We start from the raw sequence: 21746 nt of genomic DNA, 5'->3' as shown, positions 1-21746 counted from the left end.
TTCAGTGGAAAACACTAAAACAATTAGAAAAAAAAATCCTTCTATACTTCACTGACATGTTCCCACGCAAAAATAGAAATAATAACGCAATAATTTGGCGAGACGTGCAATGATCCCGACATCCATCTATACACCAATTTTTATATTTTTCCCTAACAAGATGCACCTATCTGTATTCTGACAATTTTTTTAAAACAAACAGAGATTAAGTAACGAATAATCCTGTCCCGGGTAATCAAAGAAATGGCTTGACAGCTCGATGCCCTCTTCCTTCCTGGCGCGCACGTTGAGGCGCTTCTGCCCTCCCATAACGGCTTTTAACTAATTCCTCCTCTCCCCGATCCAGCTAGCCTGCCTGACCTCCCTCCCTCCCCTCCCCCTCTCGAATCCGCCCCCCAAGCTCCCGATCCCCCCACCTCGTCCTCCAGCTCGATCGCGTTCGCGGCCCCCCACTCCGCCCTCCAGGATAAGTAGCCAGCGGTTTCTCACCCCAGGTTTTGCGGTTGCCGGTGAGAGCAGAATCCATTCGGTCCGGTTTGGCCAATGCTCCTGCGGTTTCTTGGGGACGCCGCTGAGATTGGGATCCATGCCGCGTTAGGCGAGCTGCAGTAGGGGCATCGAGATTCGCCGTCCTTGTCCGGGGGATTTCTCGGGCGGGGAATTCGGTTGCGGCGGGGGGCAAAAAGAAAAAGGAATTCTTTCGTCGGATTGGCCGAAGCTCTTGGTTGATCCGTTACAAAGGCCCCGCCGTATGCTCTAGGAGCCTTTTCTCCACGCGTTTTCTTGCCTCGCCCCAGATCCGTCTCCCCGCCCGATCCTTTGGGGGAATTGGAGGATCGGGGGAGAGGGATTTCGGCGGCGCGGCTTGCGATGGAGGTGCACGCCGACGTAGACGGGTCCGGCGTGCCCCTGGCCGTGCTCCTCAAGCGGGAGCTGTGCAACCAGAAGGTGGAGAAGCCGGACATCCTCTTCGGGGAGGTCAACAAGAGCAAGAAAGGGGAGGACTTCACGTTCCTCGTGGACAAGTGCCACCGCAGCCCGGGCGAGGGCGCCAGCAGCACCGGCGGCGAGAATGCGGGCGACGACGACACCATCTCCGTGTTTGCGGTAATGGTTCACTGATTCTCTTCTCTCTCTCTTTTTTCTCTGTGTTAATTGCATCAGTTTCTCATTTTGGTGTACAGTTTGTGTTTGTCCAATAATTGCTGTGCTGATTGGTCATGTGGATTTGGACCAAAAGTCTTGTAGGAATCTCGGTTGCCATAGAACCTAACTAGGTCTAGCACTGATGCTTCTGAAGCATGGATTTTGTGGTGGCCTCATCATTCACCAGCTTAGAATGTGTTTAATGTAAAGCACCATTTCTTGACCTTGTCTAATTTTCTCTTCTTTTGACCAAACACTTTGCTTTCATTAAGTTTTGGTGGTGTTTTCCACATTAAGCGTAGTGCTTACTGTGGTGTCTTGGTTTGATATTTGTCTCTTGCATAGAGTAGCATGATGGGCATGCCTGATTTTGCGGCGAGTTGGCACCAAGGCACATGGGGACATATGTCAGCTAATATATTTTACTGCCCTTAATTGTCTTCATTCTATCATTTCGGTGGTCAGAAGACCACTGGTTTGGGAATATTCAAACAAGGTCTTATTGTTTGGGATCTTTCAGGCTTCCAGCAGTTGGCCATATGGGTTGGCCCTAGAAATTTTCATTTATCAATTTAACATGTTCTTTTGACGAAAAATGGAGCACTGTACATGGCAAAAGTCAAACCATAATTGCATACTCCTGTGATAATTCAGTTCTAAACTATGAAGCAAGACTACTTTATCTTCTATTTTTAATTTTTCATTTAATTTTTTTCTAATACCAACTAAATTGGTTGCTATCTCACTCAAACAATTCATTCTGGTTTCTCGCCTAGATTTTTGATGGACACAATGGATCTGCAGCAGCCATATACACCCGGGAGAATCTTTTAAACAATGTGTTGGCTGCTATTCCTCCAAATCTCACGAGCGAGGAGTGGACAGCTGCATTGCCAAGGGCACTAGTTGCTGGTTTCGTAAAAACAGATAAAGACTTCCAGACAAAAGGTATTAGAAACGGGATGTCAGCTACACCTGTCTTTTATCCATAGAAAAGCACATAATTTCTCAGTGGCAGTACAATATTACAAAAGCATACTACATTGCTGTTACTGTATATAGCATGATTTTGGCTGCTTATATGTCATGGGATCCTCATTACTGTTGCACCCCAGTATAAACTGACCATTAGTCTGTTACTATGTTTTCAGCTGCACGTTCAGGGACCACTGTGACTTTTGTTATAATTGATGGATGGGTTGTCACTGTAGCATCAGTTGGTGATTCGCGCTGTATTCTAGAGTCTGCTGAAGGCACAGTATATTTTTTATCAGCTGATCACCGTCTGGATGCTAATGAAGAGGAGTATGTCCATACATCCAACCTTGGTTCTATGACTACAATATCCTCAGATTTATGATTGACATAAGCTCCATATCTGTAGGGTGGAGCGTGTAACAGCAAGTGGTGGTGAAGTTGGGAGAATAAACATTGCTGGGGGTGCTGGGGTATGTTGCTTTTCTTTATGCATGTTTGTCAGTTACCAAGTTGACCATTCCGTTCATCCCCAACCTCGAGTAACAATACTGTATTCATGTGAGTGAACAGATGCTAATTTTAAGGATATTTTGAATTCATTTCCCCCTCTGCAATCATTATTCAGATCGGTCCACTAAGATGCTGGCCGGGCGGATTGTGCCTATCACGGTCAATTGGTGATATCGACGTTGGGGAATTTATAGTTCCTGTCCCACATGTAAAGCAAGTAAAGGTGCATAATCCATATGAATTTTTTATATGAGTGCAGTGGTGCAAAATATTCTTCATGTTATTAGATAGTAGCTGACACCAATCATAAAGAGAAATGGTAGGCAGCTAATCTAAACAAATAGATCTGAGGTTTGATGCCTAACATTATTGCAGTTGTCCAATGCCGGAGGGCGGCTTGTGATTGCTAGTGATGGTGTCTGGGATGCACTGTGCTTTCAAGAAGCTCTGAACTACACCAGGGGTCTGCCAGCTGAAGCTGCTGCTAATCGAATTGTTAAGGTATTGATATCTATTTTCATCCTAGGTGTATCTTGTGTCGATAAGGCATTTTTATGATTTATCTGTATGTCTTATTATTTAGGAAGCTGTGACTTCAAAGGGGCTACGAGATGATACTACTTGCATAGTAGTTGACATACTACCTCCAGAAAAGTTAAGCCCCCCATTAAAGAGGCCTGGAAAAGGAGGCATTAAAGCTTTGTTCCGTCGGAGGCCTTCTGATGAAATGTCTGAAGATCAGATGGACAGAGGGTGTTTTGAACCTGATGTTGTGGAGGAAATATACGAGGAGGGCTCTGCAATGCTTGCTCGAAGGTAAGCATTCTTTTTTTTCATGCCTTGGATACATTGTGTCCTTATATAGTAATTAAAAGATACTCCCTTCGGACCAGTTTGTAAGGTGCACACGCATATCAAGGTTCATACTTTATAATCTTGACCAATAATTTAGTCAACAATTTTTAACTTTTATAATGCAAACTTGAAATGATTAGATTTGTAATCAAATGCACTCTCCTATGACAATAAGTTTATAATCGTAAATAATATAGTATAAGATAAATGAATGGTCAAAGTGTAACTTAGGAGACTGTACCATGTCAGACCACACCTGGTAAACCGGACCGGAGGGAGTATGTAGTGGGCATGCATCCGTGTCAGAGTTTTGGACAGTAGATGATGCATTAATTGTCATCAAGATTCGAACAGGGACTACCCATATGCATGTGAAATTTGGCTTAAACCCTTTTATCTGGTCCACAGGTTGAATATAAATTATCCAGCAGGAAATATGTTCAAGCTGCATGATTGTGCTGTCTGCCAGTTGGAGATGAAACCTGGTGAGGGCATCTCTGTTCATGGTAACATGCCAAAGCATTCAAGAGTTGACCCCTGGGGCGGTCCCTTTCTCTGTTCCTCTTGTCAAGTGAAAAAGGAAGCCATGGAAGGGAAGCTGCATTCGAGAAGTACGGATGTCTTTACTCAGAAGCTATAACTTTTTTTACAGTAGAAAACAAACATACTGAATCCTAATTTACTCTCCTTGTTTCCCCCAGATTCTCAATCTGCTGCCCAACTTGTGCCTAAGTAGGCCTTCCTTGATGGTTTCTATACATTGGTTCATACACACTAACTACCCACTAACAACAGCTCTAACAAATAAAGTAGACTCGTCAATTTCATCTTATTCATCAATCAATGGCAGACAAACTCAGGAATTTTCACTACTATGATCCTATGAAAATAGCAGTCCGTACAAATGATAAGAGGTTTAGCTATCATTTACATAAAGCACCACAATTGTTCTGCAGAAAGTTCAAGTCTGATCTTATCACTTACCAGTCTATATTGGAGAGACCACAACTGGCCTCTAGGTTCAAATGAACTGGTGGCCTTAAGATGTGCTGCTTTCTGCCATTCATTATCAAGTCTGTGCGACTTGTCCATTTGTGAATACAAGTCGTCAAACCCCATTAGTCCAAATGTAGTTTTTTACCACAGGTCACCCTGATTGATGAGTGACCTTAAAGACAAAGCATTTCCCAGACTCACAGCCACATCTGATGCTTTCTCAATTGTTCATCATCTCACCATGAGGATTTTCTTTTCCTTTTTCAATTCTTTGCCACGTGTACAGTCATGAGGCCAATCACGCTGACTAGCATTTTTTTTTAATTTGCACCAAATTCTGCAGTTGTAGAATTGTACTCACAATTTTCTAACAAATACTTGTTCCTTGGAAGTTTTGCTTCCTATTGTACTTGAAATGTTGTCTCTGAATTTGAATATAATTGTAAGGTTTCTGATTATAATTTTGCACTTGTATCTTGTCCTGGTAAAGAAAAGAGGAAACTTTCCCAGATTCCTTGTCTATAAAGTTTAACTGTAATCTGTAAGCAAAATTTACTCCCGTGAAGAAAAGGTATGCTCCACAAAATGAAAAGAAAGAAAGAAGCAACTCTAAAAATTCTATAGGCAATGAGAATTATATTAGGATAAAGTCAAAGGATATTTAACTGAAGCACTACCAGAGTGACACCTATAACTGCATCACTTCGTCTTGCATATGTCAAGTTGAAGCTATGGTAGCTTTTTTTTTCCCCCTGCTTCAAGGATGAGTTCATTGAACTCCCAGGCTCTAATTTTGATGAATATGACCTTTTTGGCCAAGGCAACAAGATCATCAATATTGGAGTCCATTGTATAGACATTCCTAATTTCCTACCCTTTGTCATCCTGAGTTGAACCTGATTATAATACCTGTGGGTTGCTTTTTACTCGGATACATGTAGTTTAAAATAACACAGAAATATTAATTCACCGGCAGAGCATGGTATTCTGGACATCAGTTTTCAGAAAACCTGTGGATTGACCCTATCGACTCAATGTGCCAGTCATTTCAACAGTTCTCTGTCACTTTACTGTGAAGAAAAAACACAATATGCTGAATCTTGCTCGGTTTTGCCAATTGCTATCAAAAGCCAGGTCTAAGACGGCATAGAATAGCCCCAACTTGTTTAGAAATATTAACCGAAGACAGCTGACCTGTCTGATTTCTTGTGTTGCAAAGGATACAAATCACCAATTCAGGTTCCAATATATTGTACTGTTGACAAACGCAAAAACTCCTTGTGTTCATAAGCAACTTGACAAATAGACACTGAGGTTTTCCATGCAAAGAAGAAAAATAATAGGATTTCGTCGGGAGGGGCATAAACCAAAGCAAGATTTGAGCAACAACATTCTATTCAAAACATCATACAAAGACATACAATCTTCAAGTTTCAAACAATTTACAGGGCGTGAACAATAAACTTTACACCATGTACATTTTACAAAGGTACATAAACCTATTTCTTTTTGCACAATCAGTTTTATGTTTGTGTTTGTGCCTTTCTAGACAAAAGTGTGGACAGCTGAGGGAAGAACGACTTCTTTTTTTGTACCTTCTCATCCGAGACAAAATGATCCACACTACCTTTTTGTACCTTCTCATCCGAGACAAAATGATCCACACTACCAGTTGACCTATGCAACTTCGGATCTGTTAGGAATACATCATCTTCCTGGTGAGAGCTCTTGTGCTCGTCAAACGTCCTTGGTGGAGTGCTCACAGTACTAACTGCATGTTTTGTAGCTTCATGGGCTTTCCGACGCTGCATATGCTCCGCTCTCCATCTTCTCAGCTCCTGCTCAGCGCCAAGTTTCCCTTCGTTTGCCTTCTCAGCCCTCTCCAGTGCGATTCGAAGATCACTCTTCTTTTCGTCCATCTCCTTGGATGCTTCATGTAGCTTCTCTAGGCTCCTTGATTCAGACTCTTTTGCCAACTCTATCTGTGCCAAGGCTGCTGCTACCTTCTCATTTGCAACCTCTTCGGCTTCATGAACCCTCTTGCTCAGAGCATGGTATTCATTTATAGGAAGTGTTACTCCTCTAGGAGAATCACCAACACTTCCTGTTTCCTCACTCTCCTGCATTGCTTGAGCTGCCACTACAGCTAGCCTCTCAGATGCTTTAGACGCCTCTATTTCTTTCAAAACTGCACGTAATCTGATATCTGCAGTTGTCGCAGCAGCCTTGGTTTGTTCAGCTTCTTCCTTGGCCTTTCTCAATTCTTCTTGTGCCGATTGAGCTGCCATCTTGGCATCTTCTGCCTCCTTGGCTGCTTGCTGCAACATCCTCGGAAGTTCTGCCATTTTCTCCCGGGTTTCTGCTTCCTTCTTATGTATCATTTCTATCTCTTGCTTTGTTCTCTCGAGCTCGGCGTCTAGAGAAGAGACTGTAATGGATGCCATACCCTCACTCTGCTGCAACGTAGAAAGTGAAGCTTTCTCCCTATCAAGCTCTGATCTGAGCGATTCTGCAATAACTCTTATTAAGTTGGCTTCAGTTTTTGCATTTTCTAATTTCCCTCTGTATTCATCAAGCTCCTTTCTTTTTGAAACTAGAGCTTGCTTGATTGACCTACTAATTTCTTTTGCTTCGTCAGAACCTTGCTCCTGGATCACTCCAGCTTCTTCATTCAATTTGTTATCCACGTAGGCAGCTAGCTCACTTTTGAGGCTAAGCAGCTTGTGCTCATTTCCATCAATTTCGGCCTCCACATTAGCTTTGGACACAATTTGTTCGTTGAGCTGGTGCAGCTCCTCTTGTACCTGCTGCAGCTCTTTCTCCCAAGCCAGGCAATCCTGCTCTTTCGCCAAAGCTGCCCCAAGTCTGTGCTCTTCAGCTTCATGGTGTGAAGCATGGGCTACCTCGAGAGACTCTTTGGATGCAATAAGTTCTAAAGTGAGTTCCTCTACTTGTTTCTCAGTATCCTTCGCAGCAGCTACAACTTCCTCAGCCCTTTTTATTGCTACATCCCTTTCAGTTGCTAAGACAGCATACTGTTCGTGCATTGATGTTAACTCCTCTTTCAGCAATTTCAGTTCCTCAACAGCCTTTTGATGTCTTTCTTTGGCAACTGTCATCTGCGTTTGGGCTATTACACTAGCTTCATCATCAATCCCCTGTTCCATCTCTTGTGCCCTAAGCAGGGCGAGTTCAGAATCTTGCTTTGCTTGGTCCACTTCAAGCTGTGCCCTCTCCAGCTTATGCTTCAACTCCTCAACAAGTCTACTAGTTCTCTCTAGCTCCTCCATCACGTGTGACTTGGCCACCTCAGCAGTTTCCCAGTCTTCTTTGAATTGTGGAATCTCCTGCTGAACCTTTTCAAGTTCAAGTTGCATGACCCTGCGTCTCTGCATAAAAGAATAAACTTAACTTTGTGATGGAAGTCTGTTTGCCTCAAAAATAAAGAACTGTATCTGTACAGGGATGGAAATGAACGGAAAACAAGATAATGACTTGTCTGACCATGATCCATATTCTGTGAAACAAAGAGACATTACCTCTAATGATTTAGCCCTGTAGGCTTTCCAATCAATAATTCCTCCAAATTTGGTGACAGCCTCTTTAACAGACTCAAACGGTGCAGTAGTGTCAACAAGACCTCTGTATGAGCCTTCAGATCCCTTTTCTGATTTTACTATATTTTCTTGGGCGACGGCAATGTTCTTGTGATGATTCATATTGTTTTCTTTAGATTTCATTTCAGCTGCTGGCATAGTATTCACGCTGGTAAAACCATTTTCAGATATGTTTTTCGCTTCAGTCTTATTTGGTAAAATAGCATGATCTCCCTCCTCCTTTGATGCCTGAGCTGGTCTTATGTGGGATAGCATTTCCGGTGACGAACTCACAGTATGGCCTACAGGAGACGTCAATTCTTTCTGGTGCTCTGCCAAATTGTGAGGTAACTTCTCTTGGACTTCCAAGGACATATCTGGACTCTTAACAGAAACTGGTGCTGGATTTTCAGCATTCTGCATTCTTGTTTCCCTGTGACCATTACTATCAAGAACTTCCATCGAAGCAGGAAAATATGGTAGTAAAAAAAATCTTTCTATTATTGACGAAGATGAATATAGAGAAGACTATTTGGCTAGTTTATTCGGCAGAGTTGGTCAACTCCATTCCCAAAGCTTAGTGTTCACAGAGCTTTTCTCCTAGACAAATCAGAAAAAAATAAGAATCAGCTTATTGAACGTGAGCTGTACATACTACACAGGTAAGTTAAGCAGAATATGCTCAAACCTTGCACCTACTTATGAATCATCCAATTTCATGTGTATATATCATGCAGGCATGCAGCTATCCATAAACAATTAAACATGCAGTAAAGATGGTAACAGGCAGCACAGGAGAAGTATGATCTGGTGCTATATGCACTAATCATCGCCACCAATTGACATGAAGTCACCAGCTCTGCAATTATTCAACCTTTGTTCCACACTTCCACCGAACTTTTTTTGTGTAGCCAGATAATCTTTCCAACAGATATCAAGCAACCATTTTCTACAAACTTTTGCTTTCTAAATCTAAAGCAAAGTAAAACATCATGATCAGGGGCCACTGGGCCAGCTAGCTAGCTCAAAGTTTGTGTTCTATCACCATCTCTAAACCATGGAGTGACTGGACTCCATCAATTGTTGAGATTGTTTCCCTCAAAAGATGTCTAAATTCTGGGCATCAAGCACTTGAAATTGGTGTGTGCTAGTGCTTGTCCTCGGACAGCACACAGGCAAGACTTTAATTGCTGAACCATTCATCGAAGCTAAAATAGTATGACAGATAAACACGGCAAGAATTATTCTTGACCACAGCTAATAAGTGTAGCATCGGATGTTTAGCACTTAACAGAGCAGCAGTGAGCTTTTGATTTCGTCCTCACCTCCGAATTCCAGGACGTATAGCAGCAGTTGGAACAGAGGAGCTCAAGTTTCGTTGACCGCATACCATGTATCGAGGATGCAATCACATACCATGCCTACCAAACCAAATTTTGCATCAGAGGACATTAAACAGGAAGAACCACTTCGCTGCTACACCAACTCCGAACCAAGAAAGCTCAAACCCCCAACCAAATAATCCCCCCACAATCACAAGAACTGAAGAACAGCAAAACCCCTCCGAACCCTGGCACCTCGCCTGCAGTGCATGCGAGAGAGAGAGAGAGAGAGAGAGAGAGAGAGAGAGAGAGAGAGAGAGAGAGAGAGAGAGAGAGAGAGAAGGTCGCAAGCCAAGAACCCGTCAAACACGCCAGAACCAGCTACAGAAGCTCCACCAAAATCAAAATTAAGCTCAAAAACTGCAGCAAAAAGGAACGAGCTTTTACCCGTTGGCTGGCCGGGCCGGCGAGGGAACGGGATGCCTTGCGGACGAAGCGATCGGAGGAGCGTTCCTTTTCTCCCGGCGGTTGGGGTCTCCGTCTCCGCTCCTGGCCCCGGCCGGCGACTCTTTCCTTGCGTCTCCTTCCCTCTCTGCGTCCGTCCCCTTTTTTTCCTCCTCTTCCTCGTGCCGTGCTGTGCAGTGTGCGCGTGTTCTTTGCGGAGAGAGGGGGAGTAGGAGTGGGTGCGTGTCAAAGCTTTGTCCTTTTGCGCTCGCGTCACCGCGCACTCGTCGTCGCCGCCTCGCCGGGGGGCCTCCGCCCAGCTCAGCCTTGGGATTAGCGATAAGCAGGGGGAGGAGGTTAGGTTACGTGGCGTCCTTTTTTCTGAAAGACCCTCGTGCTTTGTTGGTTTGAGAGGGGAAGCTACTCTGCGTTTGAAACAGGGAATGATTGGGCAATTAAACCCTTGGAGAATCCTTGTTTGCTGAAATGATCCGGACGGAATCGAGGCGTACGAGAGTTTTCTAGAAAAGGCGGTGTTGGCTTTGCAAAAGGAAGAAGCCTGACGGGGTCGGGATTAGGTGAGTGTGACGTCTCGCCGACGGAGTCGTCGGGCTCGTTTGGAAGCCGCCGCGCTACATGTACTCCGGGGCCTCTCGGCTTCGAAGTCCGAACTACAGTGCCAGTTCTGGTCTTCCTCTAGAGTAGACCTGAGCATTTTGCGAGCTGGTCCGATAAAAAGTTCGGTTTATTTTGAGTCGAAAATTTGTGCTCACGAACAGCTCATGGGTGTTGTCGGGTTGAGTTTTCGGACTAGGCTTGGGTTGAGCTCGAGCCATCCGTTCGTGTTTAGTTGGAAAATAAATGAAATTAATTATTTGGTGGGCTCGGGCTAACTCGATTTTTTCGGGATTGGTTTTCACTGACCACGCTTGGCCCAGTAGATGGCGTGGGCGGGCTAGAACCCATCAGGCTTGGGCTCGGCTGGGCTTAAAATGCTCAGGTCTACTCTAGAGGCACATTAGCCTGAACAGAAAAACCTTGATATTGTTTGGAACTTATTAAGAATCCCATAATAATCCGACCGATGTTGTTAGCGTTCCGATGGGAAATTTCCCTTCGAACGCTTCGACGAAACATTAAAAATGATTTAGTGTGTAACATTAGATCACTATTTGCAGCATGAAAAATAATGTGTAAAAATGACTACGTCGTTCGATTCTGGGATAGAAAATTCCCGTCGCAACATGAACATTATCTTTCATGCAACATTCACTATGAAACATGTAGAAACAATAGTTGCAACATCGATGCTTAACTATTGCAATATATGTTGAGCGTCCGATTTTTTAAGATTCTGAACGTATGTTTTGTAGCATTACCATAATCCGATAACTCTTTCATAAAGAAATACTAGCTGTTTGATTGTCACAGCGCCTAGTGAGGTAAGATGAGGTCTCCTTATAATTTTTTAAATTAAATCTTAATAGTCTCATGTCTACCACTGGTTGTTCATCCATGGATACACAAAACATCCTTTTGCGGCCTACCATTGTCGTGTTTCCTCGACAGGTTAATTGGACAGGAATGACAAGATGTCTATCCAAATGGAACGTTTCTTTTAGTCATTTTCCCAAGTGGTGGTGACCCATAGCAAAAATATGTGCACCATGGTACCAAGCAGTTGACTCCGTGACTCTATCTTACTCTGCACTCCCTCGGTCGATTCCAATATCGTCTCTGTCCAAAATTTTTCTAACCTCCATTGTATTATTTTCTTATTCCTATATATAGTGGAACACGAGACACAAGATACAAGGGTTAGACAGGTTCGGACTACCGAGAAGGTGTAACACCCTACATCCTATGTTCTATTGATTGTATTGATGTGCTCGTCAAAGTTAGGGCAGCAGATGAGGTATCGGATGATGTGTCCCTCGAGAGTATCCCAGAGCACCTTATATAGGCTGATGATCAGGTTACAAGTCAGATTGAATATAATCCTAACCGGTTATTACAAGGAAACCAATCTGAATCGGTTTACCAAATACATCCTGCAATATCCGACCAAAATCTATCCGTCCGGCCTCCTATCTTGCGCTCCACGCAGCTTCATATCTTGCTCCGTACGTCTAGGACGAAGAGGGCTCACATGTCAGGCCGACCAATATCCAGGTCATTGAGGATTTCTGGGTACCCGTGTCTCTCAGTTGGATATGGAAAAAATCTTTTCTATACGAAAAGCAAAAGGATCTACAATTATTATCAGGACAGTCGTGTTTGATGGATATGGATATCATATAAATGGTTCTCCGTCTTTCCATTTTTATAGAAATCTATAAAGCTATCAATAAGAGAGATCCAGTCTTAACCTCACAGTGCTAGTATATCGATATATGAGTATCCACGTTGCCTCAATGGCACACTCTACGCCACAAAGCAAATTATAGGCACACCGGATTTCGGATTTCCCAGAACTGGCCAACAACGGTGGCCTGCTGCCAAATCCGACGCACCGGGATCGTAGGACGGCCCATCTTGTCAGGACAGCCCACGCCGCGCCACTGTTGTTGCCTTACTGCAAACAACTTCCCATCTAGGAGTATGGAAAAAGATCCACTGGGCAGCGGGCCCCAGCAACAGCCCACGCCGCACCACCACCGGCCACAGCCGACGCGGCAAAACCAGCGGCCGCCTCAAGATTCGTGCCGCCGCGCAGCCTCCCCCGGCCCATCGACGCCATCGCCGTCACCTTCCCTCTCCTCCCCCTCCCCTCAAGCCTAGCTAGGGCTGTGCCTCCCCCCTCCCCGTACGCCGACCCGACGCCACCAACCTTCCTTCCAATCCCCTACCCCGCACCACCGCCGCCGCCTCCTCATCGGCCGGCGGCGAGGGCGCGCCGCCCACCACCCACCCACCCCATCCGGTCCTCGGGGGCGCTCCGCCCCGCGCGTGAGAGCCCCGGGCGGCGCGTGGCGTGGGGGGTTCGCGGCTTAGGGTTTCATGCGCCGCGCCGGCCGCCGATGTCGCACCCCGGCAAGTTCGTCTCCGTCAACCTCAACCGATCCTACGGCCAGCCCGCCCCCTCCTCCAACCATGGCGGCAGCCGCCCCGCCGCCGGCGGCCACGGCGGGGGCATGGTGGTGCTCTCCCGCCCGCGCGGGGGCGGCTCCTCCCTCGCCAAGCCGCAGCCGCCCAAGCTCTCCGTGCCGCCGCCTCTGAACCTCCCGTCACTCCGCAAGGAGCACGAGCGCTTCGACGGCGCGGCTGCCGCGGCGGGGGGCGGGGTCGCCTCGGCCCCGCCCCGATCCGGCGGGCCTGCCGCCGGCTGGACCAAGCCCGCACTGGCGTCTGAGAAGCCTCCAGGCTCGGCGGCGCTTCCCGGCGGGGCCGCCAGGCCGCCGTCCTATGGGTTCGCGGAGAAAGCTGTCGTCCTACGCGGGGAGGACTTCCCGTCCTTGAAAGCAGCTGTTGCCCCGCCAACACCTCCGCAGCCTTCGCAGCGGCAGAAGGATGCTGATGGGGCACGGCTGGCCACACCTGAGGCGCGGCCTGGGCCCCTTGGGATGCGGCCGCAGGTGACGTCCTCACGGGCCTCTGAGCCACCGGCCTCTTCTGGTGGCTTGGGAGCTGGTGGCCGTGCTTCTGCTGAGAGGCCGCAGAAGCCTGATCTGGGGCCGCTTCCGATGGTCCGGCTCAGGTATGATTCTGACTGGGCTGATGACGAGCGTGACACGGGGCTCAGCCTTCCAGAGCGGGACAGCAGGGAGAGGGGATTTGGCAGAACTGAGGCCATGATTCCAGGACGCGGCCTTTACGGGGCAGTGAGGGAGCCCTTCAAAAAGGAGCCATTTGGGAGAGATGTGGTTGCGACAAATAAAGAGGTTGTCCAGGACGGGTTGTGGCGATCTCCTATGTTGAGTCAACATGATAGAGATCGAACAGACGGCCGACCGTACAGTGGAGGCAGAGGAAGCAGTGGACAATTGTATCGGGAAAGCATAGCTGCTGGTGGCTCCAAGGATTTGTGGAGTAATAGTAGGGAGCCTCCTATGCGCGCCAATGGACAGAATGGGGTCGAACTGTATGGAACCACCCGGGTTGGGGAAATTGCTAGTGACCGTTATGGTGACAGTTCAAATAATTGGCCTAGGTTGAATTCTTTCCAGAACAACATTGGTTCTAAGGCGCAGCCTTTTGGTGGTAATAAAGGGCCTTTAATTAATGATCCAGTGGCAAAGTTTGGTAGGGAGAAGCGGCTCACTTCTTCCCCTGCTAAACCTTTAATAGAAGACGGCGGCTTCGATAGCATTTCCGCCGTTAACTTGACTGCAATAAAGAAGAAAAAAGAAGCAGCTAAACCAGCTGATTTTCATGACCCAGTAAGGGAGTCATTTGAGGCAGAGCTTGATAGGATCTTGAGGGTACAGGAGCAGGAGAGGCAACGGGTAATGGAAGAACAGGTGAGGGCCAGAGAAATTGCTCGGAAGCAAGAAGAGGAGCGGGAGAGGCTGATAAGAGAAGAGGAGGAGAGGCAGCGTCTGGTGGAAGAACAGGCAAAGCAGGCTGCTTGGCAAGCTGAGCAAGAGAGGCTTGAAGCTGCCAAAAGAGCTGAGGAGCAGAGAATTGCCAGGGAGGAGGAAAGGAAGAGGATTGCCTTGGAGGAGGAGCGGCGTAGGGAGGCAGCACGTCAAAAGCTCCTAGAGTTAGAGGCAAGAATAGCTAGGAGACAGGCAGAATCAAACATTGGAAGTGCAAGAGGTGGGCAACTCACTTCAGCTGTCAGTGATGAATTGACTCCTGGAGGCTTCAAGGACAGGGATTTGCCACGCTCTGCTAACTTCGTTGACAGAAAGGATATCGACAGAATGGGTGAGCACATCAATACCTCGGCTCCACTAGAGTCCTCTAGTCACAACAAGTACAATGAGACAGTTCCAAGGGTGCACACACTTAGGGATGGACCCTCTTCATTTATTGATAGAGAAAATGCATACTATGGTTCAAGGGCTGCATTTCCAGAACAAGAGAATGTGCATCACAGTCCACGGCGTGACCCTTTTGCTGCAAGGAGGGGAAATTTCCCTAAGAAAGATCTTAATGATGGATTTGGGAGTGTGCCGGTTAGGCCATCTTCAAGAGGCCGAACAACTGACTCTCCCTGGGCACTTGAAGACTTCCGTCATGAAAAGGTTCCACGGTGGGATGCGCCTAGGGAGATTGACCGTTTTGAAAAACAATCTGACTTTGACACTGAGCTTTTTAACAGCGACAGGTTTGGAGATGCAGCTTGGCTGCCTAGTGGTTCTCATGGAAGCCCCAATGCTCAACAAGGAGATAGGATGTTTCAGAGTTCAGATTTTAATGAATTCTCTGCTTTTACCAGACCCCGCTATTCTATGCGACAACCACGTGTTCCCCCACCCCCAACTGTGACCTCAGTGCACAGAAGTTCAATCGGTGCTTCTGCTCCCTTCGTGGATGGTGGGATGGGAGAGAACTCTGGTAGAGATAATGAGCAAATTATGCAGGGTCAGTATGGAAGTGCATACCAAGAGGCATCTCACCAGCGTGGGATACGACCTGACCACATTATTGAGCACCAAATTGAGGACAGAAAAAGCCCAGTATTGGGTTCACAATCTTCTCTTTCTGTTTCAAGCCCTCCTAGCTCACCTCCACATGTTTCACATGACGAGATGGATGTATCTGGCGATTCGCCTGCATTACCGACTTCTGCTGATGGTGAACGAACAGTGCTGTCAGACAATGACCATGCAGCGTTAACTGTAGATGCAGCCAGTACAAGCAGAGTTGCTGCCTCAGGAGTGTCCCACTTGGAGGATGATGAATGGTCAAGTGAAAACAATGATGATAGGCGAAAACAGGATGAATACGATGAAGATGATGAGAGCTACCAAGAAGATGAAATCAATGAAGCTGATGGTGAGAATCTAGACTTGGATGATGAGTTCTTAGAGGAGCAGAATACACCCTTAGAACTGGAACCAGTTATACTTGGATTTGATGAGGGTGTGCAGGTTGAAATTCCCTCAAATAGTGAACTTGAACTAACTTCTATGAGGAGCACTGAAAGGACAGTTGAAGTACATTTAAGCTCAGGTGTTGCAGAGCAAGAGACTGTCAGTGGTTCAGTTGTTCATTCTGACCCCGTTACTGAAGCAGAAAAAGCATTGCAGGCATTGACTCTTGATTGTGTAAATGCCCTGACAGAAGACAGTAATGGAGAGCGAGCCAGTAGCTTAGTGACACCTGCTTCAAGTTCCCAGTTATCTCAGGCATCTTTAGCAGCTACTATTACGTCATCAACTTCAGCAGTAGTTGAGCAGAATGAAGTACCTGTTAGCCTCCAGTTTGGTTTGTTTACAGGGCCTCCTCTAATACCAACTCCGGTTCCAGCCATCCAGATTGGTTCCATACAGATGCCAATCCATCTCCACAATCAGATTAACCCATCCCTGGCTCATATGCACCCTTCAACAACCCCTTTATATCAGTTTGGCCAGTTGAGGTATGTCCGCCCTATTGCTTCAAGTGCTCGACCCCTGCCATCTCAGGCCATCTCCCCTGCACATTCTTCTGTTCCAGCTCAGCATCCATCGAATCAAAATGCTTCCAGTGTTCTACCTGAGTTAATGGATCGAGATACACACCAGAACATCCCAACCCAGGCAATCTCATCTAACTCTATCAATAGATCAGCAGCACCTACAGCCAAGCTTCCACTTGCAATGGGCAATTCAAATTCTCAGTATCTCAACGCCCCTGCAAACATCCAGGCAGCTGCTGTGGAGGGATTTCATGGTCAGGTGGACAAACAGCCTGTTGGGGGTACGACTCCCAGTGAGAGGGATCAAGATCTCTCTTTGAAGAGGAATTGCAGACCTGCCTCCAACAGCATAGAATCTTCTCAGTTTGGTTTGGAGGGGAGAGCCTTGAATGGTCCAAAGGCTCCAGGTGCTGTCTCTGCAGGAAGGGGGAGGAGATATGGATACGCTGTTAAAGACCCAAACATGAGATCAACTGGTTCAGTTGTTGAACCTTCTCATAAAGATTCAAGAGGAGGATTCCAGAGAAGGGCTCGTAGGAATGTAAGAAGAACTGAGTTTAGAGTTCGGGAGAACGTCGAGAAGAACCAAAATGAAGCTTCCGAGTCATTTGCCCATGGTGAGCAGGACGAGAGGCCATACTCCAATGGAACAGCAAGGGATTTTCCAGTGAGAAATGCCAACAGAAGGGAACTTGATATAAATAAGTCATCCAGGATAAATGAAGCAAGTGATCAGAGTGCCTCATTTAGAAGTACACATAAGGCTCCTTATGAAAGATCACATGGTGGGAACAAGAAGTCCAGAACAGGTGCTATCCCTGAAGGAGATACTACCTTGTTGCAAGCTGGAGCTGTACGTGTTGTTAAGCAGCAAGGTATTGAGGTCCCTGTTGATGCAGATGGCTTCATTGAAGTAAGGTCCAAGAGACAGATCATGAGTGTCAGGAGAGAGCAAAGGGAGAAGGAAAATAGATCCAAAATGAGGATGACAAAGGTGCCTATCTATCATGTTTCATATGCTTAAATTTCTGTCTTATTTGTTTTTGCCTTCTCAGTTAATTAATGCTTTGATGTTGTTGATTCAGGCTCCCCGCAAACAGCATACTTCTCTACAGAGTTCGGTCGCTCCTAGTGTGAATAAACGGACAGCTACTTTGAGTGGAGAAGTTGCAAAGAAAGTTCCTTCGGATTCTGCCATCACAGTAGAAGGAAGAATTGCTGATTATGCTGAATCATTGGTTGCATTGAAGGGGGATACAGCTTCTATGAGCCCCATAGGGCCACCTTCAACCAACACAGAAACTCATACAAACTGCTATGCTAATCAGTATGTAGCTTAATTATGCATAAGTTTTTATTATATTGAAGATTACTCATGAGGATTTCACTCACAAAAGCTTTTACAGGCCTATCCAAATCCAGGCATCCTCTGACTTGGTCACCTCCAGTCCTTCTGCAAAGCTTGTGAGTGGCTTATCTGAAGATAACAATAAAGGGACATCCATTAATACTCCATTTAACATGGTTTCCTGGGATAATTCACAAATAAACCAGCAGGTAGGTTGCTTTTCTCAAGGTTATTTGTGTTCCAATGGGGGCAAGTTGGGTATTCTTTAAAGCAAAGTTTGGATTCAATATTTTCCTTATTGATCTTTGACTGTAGAATTATTTGTGTGAATAAATTGTACATATATTCACTCCCAGTACAAAATGGTGTATTTATGTTTTGTTTTCCATGGATGCTAACCAGATAACCTTGCTATTTTTAAGCAAATTATGGAAAACTATTGGTTATTATGCCCTACTATACTCACATGATTCAGGGAATGTTTTATCCTTATTACAAATTAATAATGAAAACACCTGAACAGGTGAGACCAGCAGTCTCATGATAAACATTCGGAGACTACAATGCTAAATAGCCATTTTTCAATATGTTTCTTTTTTTTCATATATTGTTCTGTCAAAAATGACGATGCTGGTGAAAATAGTCAAAATACTATCTGAAATCCTAGACTATAACGAGACAACACCTAGACTTAGTGAGACAACACCAACAAAGCCTTCTAAGTTGGGATACGCTAGAGTTGAGACCCAGCTGTGCCACTAAAGTAGATGAGTAAAAAAAAGGTATATTAGTAGCAATATAGCAAGGAGATCGATAACCTAGGTCATGGTTTGGGCATGTGGATTGTGATTTCATGCTCCTTCACAAGGATGTGGTTCAAGTAGATATTATTATTTAAGGAGATCAACAATCATAGACTGAACTTACCTTTTTAAGTTCCCATGTTTCTTTTTTTTTGGTAGTGTTCAGTTTTAAGTAGTTCTTATTGTAAACTGCAGTGGTTCCGGTTCTTAACTCCTTATGATCAAAATTATTATACTTCTCTGTCTCACAGTGAAGGTCAACTACATTTCCTGATGAATGAACAGGGATTGAGTAAAATTGTACATTTCTTTTGATTTTCAGGCAGCAATGTGTTGCTAGTCTCACGTATTTAGTCACTGAACTATGGTTATCTTAATTTTCTGGTCTTTATAATTTTTTTGCAACTTGGTCTTATGTCAGGTTATGCCATTAACTCAAACTCAACTTGAAGAAGCTATGAGACCAGCTAAATTTGAACAACAGGCTGGTTCCAGCTTTTCCTTGGAGTCCAACAATGCTTTGTCTCCAACAGTAACCACAGAAAAGGCATTCCCTTCATCTGCTAGTCCTATTAACTCTCTTCTTGCTGGTGAGAAGATCCAATTTGGTAAGCACTTTTCATCGGTACTTTTATGATGTCTATCATGACTTGTCTTACAATGAATAACAATAATGCTCAGGGGCAGTAACCTCGCCAACCATGCTACCCCCAGTCAGCCGAACTGTTTCAAGTGGTCTTGGAGCTCCAGGTTCATCTAGGCCTGATATGAAGATTGATCGAGGCTTGCCTGGTGATAACAGTGGTCCTGATAAGGCTACTTCTAAGGAATTATGTCCCAATACAGAGGATGTGGAAGCAGAGGCTGAAGCAGCTGCTTCTGCTGTGGCCGTGGCAGCTATTAGTACTGATGAAGGGTCTCCAGCTGATGCAACTACAGCATCTGCTCCAGACAAGAAGAGCTTTAGCAGCAAGGATCTCAGTGGGTTAACATCAGGAGGTATGATCTTGACATTGTTAATTACTTTAATTAAATATTACCATATGTTTATGCAGCTATATTTATATTTTCTATGTACAAAACTGAAGCAGGGGCAATAGCAGGCCAGGCTGGTCAATCATCCACGGAAGAGCCGCTCACAGTTGCTCTTCCTGCAGACTTATCAGTTGATACTCCAGCTATGTCCCTGTGGCCTCCTCTAGCCAGTCCACAAGCATCAGGGCCAATGCTTTCTCAGTTTCCTGGTGCACAGCCATCCCATTTTTCCTGCTTTGATATGAATACAATGTTAGGAGGGCACATTTTTGCATTCGGGCCGAGTGATGAATCTGCTGGATCTCAGGGTCAGCACCCTCAAAGAAGCAACCCATTGCCATCAGCACCACTGGGAGCTTGGCCGCAATGTCATTCTGGGGTAGATTCCTTCTATCGTCCCCCAACTGGGTTTGCTGGTCCTTTCATTACTCCAGGAGGAATCCCAGGTGTGCAAGGTCCTCCACATATGGTGGTTTATAACCACTTTGCCCCAGTAGGGCAGTTTGGTCAAATGGGCCTTGGTTTCATGGGAGCCACTTATATCCCTGGTGACAAACAACCTGATTGGAAGCAGAGCCAAGGACCACCTATTGTTGGTGTAAGCCAAAGTGATCCAAACAACCAAAATATTGTGTCTGGTCAAGTCAACCCTCCCAGTGTTCCTACTCCAGTGCAGCATCTACGCCCAACTTCTATCATGCCAATCCCATCTCCACTGACCATGTTCGACATTGCTCCTTTCCAGGTATAGTCCTGATACTTGCCAAGGTAATTGATATTTTATATTACGACATTATCCATTTCTGATGTAACTAACTCTGCTCATTCTGTTTTTTCCAGGCATCTACAGACATACAGATGCAAACGTGTTGGCCACATATGCCTGTACCGCCTCTACATTCTGTTCCATTATCAGTGCCACTTCAGCAGCATCCAGTAGAGGGTACAGCCGTACAGCAGTTTGTTCATAATGTGCCAGTGGACAACAAGACAAGTACAAATAACCGGTTCCAGGAGCCCTCTGCTTCTGCCGTGCCATCAGATGGCAACAAGACCTTCCCAAATGCAGCTGCGTCTCAGTTCACAGACAGGTTAGGTCTTGTTGAACAACCAACGTCCAGTAGTTCAAGCACCCAAACTGTTCAGCCTTCTTCATTTGGCCAGGCTGGCGTGATCAGCAATGAAGTCTCGACCAGTGCCAAAGTCATGGTTAGAGCCACCCCATCAAAAGTCAACCCTGGGACTGCATCAGGGGTGGTTAGCAACCCCAACGGCGGCCAGGTCACCAACATGGCCCCCAAGGCCCATCAATCGTCATTGTCATCAGACCAGCAGTACCAGCATCCAGTTAACAATCAGGATCGCAGGGCCCGCATGACCCAGAAGACTGGTCCTGGCAATGAGTGGCAGCGGCGATCAGGATACCAGGGGAGGAATCAAGGTTCTGGTTCCGACAGGAGCTCAGGCACTGGTAGGATGAAGCAGATCTACGTTGCGAAGCCCTCAGCTGCAAGTGGCCATGCCCAATCAGGCTAGAGCAGTTGCAGCCCTTCACCAAGCCTGCTTCACGCAGGTAGAGCTCAAAGCGCCCTTGGAATGAGATACATGCGAAACTTATTTTCGCTCAGTATCTGTCTTTTCTGCCTTATTTGGTGATTATGCCCTGTGCTGGTTGTGTATGTTTTTGGTTCGTTCTCACATAGAAGAAAAAGAGTGCTGTTGCAGTGCCGAAAACGTTTGAGGCGATACCATGCCATACCTGGATAAATTTTGCAGCCGATGGAATCGGCTGCCCGTATAAGTCACTGGTGTGTGATGTCAGGATAACTATTGTTTATTATTATTTGTTGGCCGGCTAAGTGGCCTGGACAGCCTCGGACAAGGAAATGTACATGTGTTGATAGTCCAATTCGATGTTACTTGTCAAAATATATGCATCTCTGGTAGTAAAATTTATTGTAGGTTTCCATGAATTTTGATTCAAACCTAAGTTCGCTATAGACCACTAGATAGAAATCAATTATGGCCTGGTTTGGTTCCATTTGCTTATTTTTAAGCAAGTGTCACATCAATATTTAGATACTAATTAGGAGTATTAAACGTAGACTATTTACAAAATCCATTACATAAGTGGAGGCTTGGGCG

At 45.7% G+C, this 21746-nt stretch overlaps 3 protein-coding genes across 5 annotated transcripts; 2 read left to right on the top strand and 1 right to left on the bottom strand.

Moving 5' to 3' along the window:
* The first annotated feature begins 346 nt into the window (after window positions 1-346).
* LOC101765672 (probable protein phosphatase 2C 12) lies at window positions 347-4959 on the top strand. Its single transcript, XM_004984073.3, has 9 exons — window positions 347-1107; window positions 1923-2094; window positions 2298-2451; window positions 2531-2594; window positions 2750-2857; window positions 3010-3135; window positions 3218-3450; window positions 3898-4100; window positions 4191-4959. The coding sequence occupies exons 1-9, from the start codon at window positions 871-873 to the stop codon at window positions 4223-4225; spliced, it is 1332 nt and encodes a 443-aa protein (XP_004984130.1). The 5' UTR covers window positions 347-870; the 3' UTR covers window positions 4226-4959.
* Window positions 4960-5849: 890 nt separating this feature from the next.
* Window positions 5850-10091, bottom strand: LOC101765004 (protein WEAK CHLOROPLAST MOVEMENT UNDER BLUE LIGHT 1). The gene is made up of 4 exons (XM_004984071.4): window positions 9851-10091; window positions 9407-9502; window positions 8025-8681; window positions 5850-7874 (listed from the first exon to the last, which is right to left on the bottom strand). Exons 3-4 carry the CDS (start codon window positions 8541-8543, stop codon window positions 6009-6011), a joined length of 2385 nt encoding a protein of 794 aa, XP_004984128.1. The 5' UTR covers window positions 8544-8681; window positions 9407-9502; window positions 9851-10091; the 3' UTR covers window positions 5850-6008.
* A 2484-nt stretch (window positions 10092-12575) lies between these two features.
* Window positions 12576-21557, top strand: LOC101764058. 3 transcript variants are annotated; one of them, XM_004984068.2, is made up of 7 exons: window positions 12576-17409; window positions 17501-17742; window positions 17822-17972; window positions 18988-19174; window positions 19248-19565; window positions 19655-20346; window positions 20442-21557. In XM_004984068.2, exons 1-7 carry the CDS (start codon window positions 12868-12870, stop codon window positions 21135-21137), a joined length of 6828 nt encoding a protein of 2275 aa, XP_004984125.1. In that variant the 5' UTR covers window positions 12576-12867; the 3' UTR covers window positions 21138-21557. The 3 variants fall into 3 exon arrangements, with proteins under 3 accessions (XP_004984125.1, XP_004984127.1, XP_004984126.1); XM_004984070.4 differs by having other exon boundaries at window positions 12614-17409; window positions 19254-19565; window positions 20442-21137; XM_004984069.3 differs by having other exon boundaries at window positions 12868-17409; window positions 19658-20346; window positions 20442-21137.
* Window positions 21558-21746: the final 189 nt, after the last annotated feature.

Source organism: Setaria italica, chromosome IX, assembly GCF_000263155.2.
Source record: "Setaria italica strain Yugu1 chromosome IX, Setaria_italica_v2.0, whole genome shotgun sequence".
Taxonomy (NCBI): domain Eukaryota; kingdom Viridiplantae; phylum Streptophyta; class Magnoliopsida; order Poales; family Poaceae; genus Setaria; species Setaria italica.
Note: the sequence above shows the minus strand (reverse complement) of the source record. Positions and strands in the feature narration are given on the sequence as shown.

What these genes read in the sequence shown, in the direction of transcription:
- LOC101765672 (XM_004984073.3), top strand. Translation starts at nt 871, where the DNA reads ATGGAGGTGCACGCCGACGTAGACGGGTCCGGCGTGCCCCTGGCCGTG. An exon ending in TAAAGACTTCCAGACAAAAG is followed by an intron (nt 2,095 to 2,297) that starts GTATTAGAAACG and finishes CTATGTTTTCAG; the next exon opens with CTGCACGTTCAGGGACCACT. An exon ending in CTGGATGCTAATGAAGAGGA is followed by an intron (nt 2,452 to 2,530) that starts GTATGTCCATAC and finishes CCATATCTGTAG; the next exon opens with GGTGGAGCGTGTAACAGCAA.
- LOC101765004 (XM_004984071.4), bottom strand. Translation starts at nt 8,543, where the DNA reads ATGGAAGTTCTTGATAGTAATGGTCACAGGGAAACAAGAATGCAGAAT. An exon ending in ACAGGGCTAAATCATTAGAG is followed by an intron (nt 7,875 to 8,024) that starts GTAATGTCTCTT and finishes TCTTTTATGCAG; the next exon opens with AGACGCAGGGTCATGCAACT.
- LOC101764058 (XM_004984068.2), top strand. Translation starts at nt 12,868, where the DNA reads ATGTCGCACCCCGGCAAGTTCGTCTCCGTCAACCTCAACCGATCCTAC. An exon ending in CAGTGGGTTAACATCAGGAG is followed by an intron (nt 19,566 to 19,654) that starts GTATGATCTTGA and finishes ACAAAACTGAAG; the next exon opens with CAGGGGCAATAGCAGGCCAG. An exon ending in TCGACATTGCTCCTTTCCAG is followed by an intron (nt 20,347 to 20,441) that starts GTATAGTCCTGA and finishes TGTTTTTTCCAG; the next exon opens with GCATCTACAGACATACAGAT.